Source organism: Octopus bimaculoides, chromosome 24, assembly GCF_001194135.2.
Source record: "Octopus bimaculoides isolate UCB-OBI-ISO-001 chromosome 24, ASM119413v2, whole genome shotgun sequence".
In the NCBI taxonomy this organism is placed as follows: Eukaryota; Metazoa; Mollusca; class Cephalopoda; order Octopoda; family Octopodidae; genus Octopus; species Octopus bimaculoides.
Genome location: NC_069004.1, coordinates 32,259,492 through 32,261,800, shown reverse-complemented (window position 1 = coordinate 32,261,800; position 2,309 = coordinate 32,259,492). Strand labels below are relative to the sequence as shown.

The 2,309-nt window shown below is 39.2% G+C and overlaps 1 protein-coding gene across 1 annotated transcript in view; it reads left to right on the top strand.

Moving 5' to 3' along the window:
• LOC106884287 (TAF5-like RNA polymerase II p300/CBP-associated factor-associated factor 65 kDa subunit 5L) overlaps nt 1–1,654 on the top strand; it is a 20,737-nt gene extending 19,083 nt beyond the window's left edge. The window contains exon 15 of the mRNA XM_014935589.2: nt 1,325–1,654. Within this exon, the coding sequence (XP_014791075.1) occupies nt 1,325–1,382 (58 nt within the window). The 3' untranslated portion in view covers nt 1,383–1,654. The remainder of the gene's footprint in view (nt 1–1,324) is intronic.
• Nucleotides 1,655–2,309: the final 655 nt, after the last annotated feature.

Below are 2,309 nucleotides of genomic sequence, written 5' to 3'. Positions count from 1 at the left end.
ACACATCTAAACTAACGCCCATCTACATTCATGTTCCTCCTATGTTCCAAAGTGACCGACCGCTGCCACCACCACCACTACCGCCGCCAAACTCATCAGACTCTCTCATACTTCTCACACCCTTCCTCCTTCCACCTTTTACACACTTCATTCCTCAAACTACTCCTCCCTGTCCTTTGAAGTAAAAACAAAAAAAAAAGAATTTAAAAAAATGAAATCAGAAAATAAAAATCAAAAAAACTCCAAAACAAACAAAATAAACAAAATATACAGACAATAACAATTACAAACAAACAAACAAATCTTCGATATTTATTTTGTAAAGAATATTGCAGAATATATTAATTTGCTGGTGTGTTTGTATGTTTATTTTTTTTACTTTTGTTATTGTTGTTCTTGTTTAACCCCAGGTCAAATCTGATCAAAGTGGTTCAGCCAGATCCATCCAATTTGTTTTTTAATCACGCATCGTGTGTCTTAGAATTTTTTTTCTTTCTTTAGGTGCCAAGACCAGAACACAGGACATAAGCAATCATGTCTTTCTGCAACAATTCCATTTCCTGATGTTTAATGCCTTTTTTCTTCCAACCAATTAATCAAACTCTCCTTCTCTGCTCCTGTCCCCTTTTATCCCTACAGCCATTGCCAAATTCCCCAGGCCCTCTTTCCTCCTCACATGGTCAAGAAATCTCTGTTGCTTGGCCCTTATCTCACAAAGCAGTTTCCTATTTACTGCAGCCTGGGGTCATTATTTTTTCATTAGACCCTTTATCTGTCCATTCTATCCTCAAAATGCAGGACATAGGCAATCATGTCCGGCCACAATTCCTGATGTTTAATGCCTCTGGTTCATCAAGCTTGACATCCATATCATCCCTTTCCTTCTTCTGCTTCTGTCTCCATCAGTCTTTCCATTCTCACTAAATTCCCCACTAAATTTCCTCATCACATGACCAAAAATTCTCAGTTGCTTGGCCCTCACCTCACAAAGCAGTTTCCTATTTACTGCAGCCAGGGGTCATTACTTTTTCACTGGACACTTTGTCCATGCTATCCTCAATATCCTCAGAATGCAAGACATGGGTGATCATGTCCTGTCACAGTTCTCTGTTCTTTCTTGTGTGTAACAGTTCCACTTCCTGGTGTTTAATGCATCTTTCTTCCAACCAGTTTGTCAAGCTTGATATCCACATGATGATGACATGCATATATATATATACACACATATGTATATATGCTGTGGATCGGTTTACAGATTTAACTCATTCCTGGGGGTTATTCATCACCTAAAATGTTCTTAAACTGAAACTGTTTTTTCCCATAGAAAATTCAAGCGATGGCATGGTGAATTCAAGCAGGGACATGCACTGAGCAAAAGCTAGATAGCAGCTGATGTTCCTGAGGCAATAGTAGAAAACACAGTGAGACTGAACCTGGAACCATGTGATTGGGAAGCAAGCTTCTTACCACACAGCCATACTTGAAGAAAACACAAAAGAAATGTTTTATTATTTTTGGGCAAAAGCAGCCTGAAATCTTATACTGGCTGTGGATGAGCATTTCTCATCTGGAGTTCCCAGGGCTGTGTGTGGCCCTCAAGCATCTTTCCAACACCCCTTGACAGTCTTCTTGCTATAAATATAAGTTTTTCTTTCATTGACTTCTGTTTTACTTATTTTGGTGTGGCCCCTAAAAAACTTCGGGTTTTGGAGCTGGCCCAGATATTAAAAAGGGTGAGAACCACTGATTTAGATATGTTGTGGCCATGCTGGAACATACTAGCATCAGAACCTCAAATGACTGCCCAAGACTAGACTCCTACCTGGGTCATCTCAACCACAACATCCAGGTTACTTGGTATCTTTGTTGATTACAGGTGTAGGTATGGATGTTCACTTTTCAACTATGTGATTTTGAGTTCAGTGGCACCTTGAGTAAGTATCGTTCACCGCAGCCCTGAGCCAACCAATGCCTTATCAATTTGGTTGATGGAAACTGTGTAGAAGCCTGCCGTATTTATTTATGTATATATGTGTTGATTTTGTTTGACAGCTGATGTCAGTTTATTTACGTCTCTTTAGTGGTTCAAGCAAAAGAATGTTATAGAATAAATATCAGACTTTAAAAGATAAGTCCTGGGATCGATTTCTTCCACTAAACCTTTTCAGATGGAGTTCCAGCATGGCCGCAGTCGAAAGACAAAGACGAGTGATCGGATTGCCTTCCTTGTTATAGATTAAGGTCAATACGAGTTGTTGCCCTTGGTATAATTAAGATTCTGTAAATTGCACATTTCTGGTCATGATATG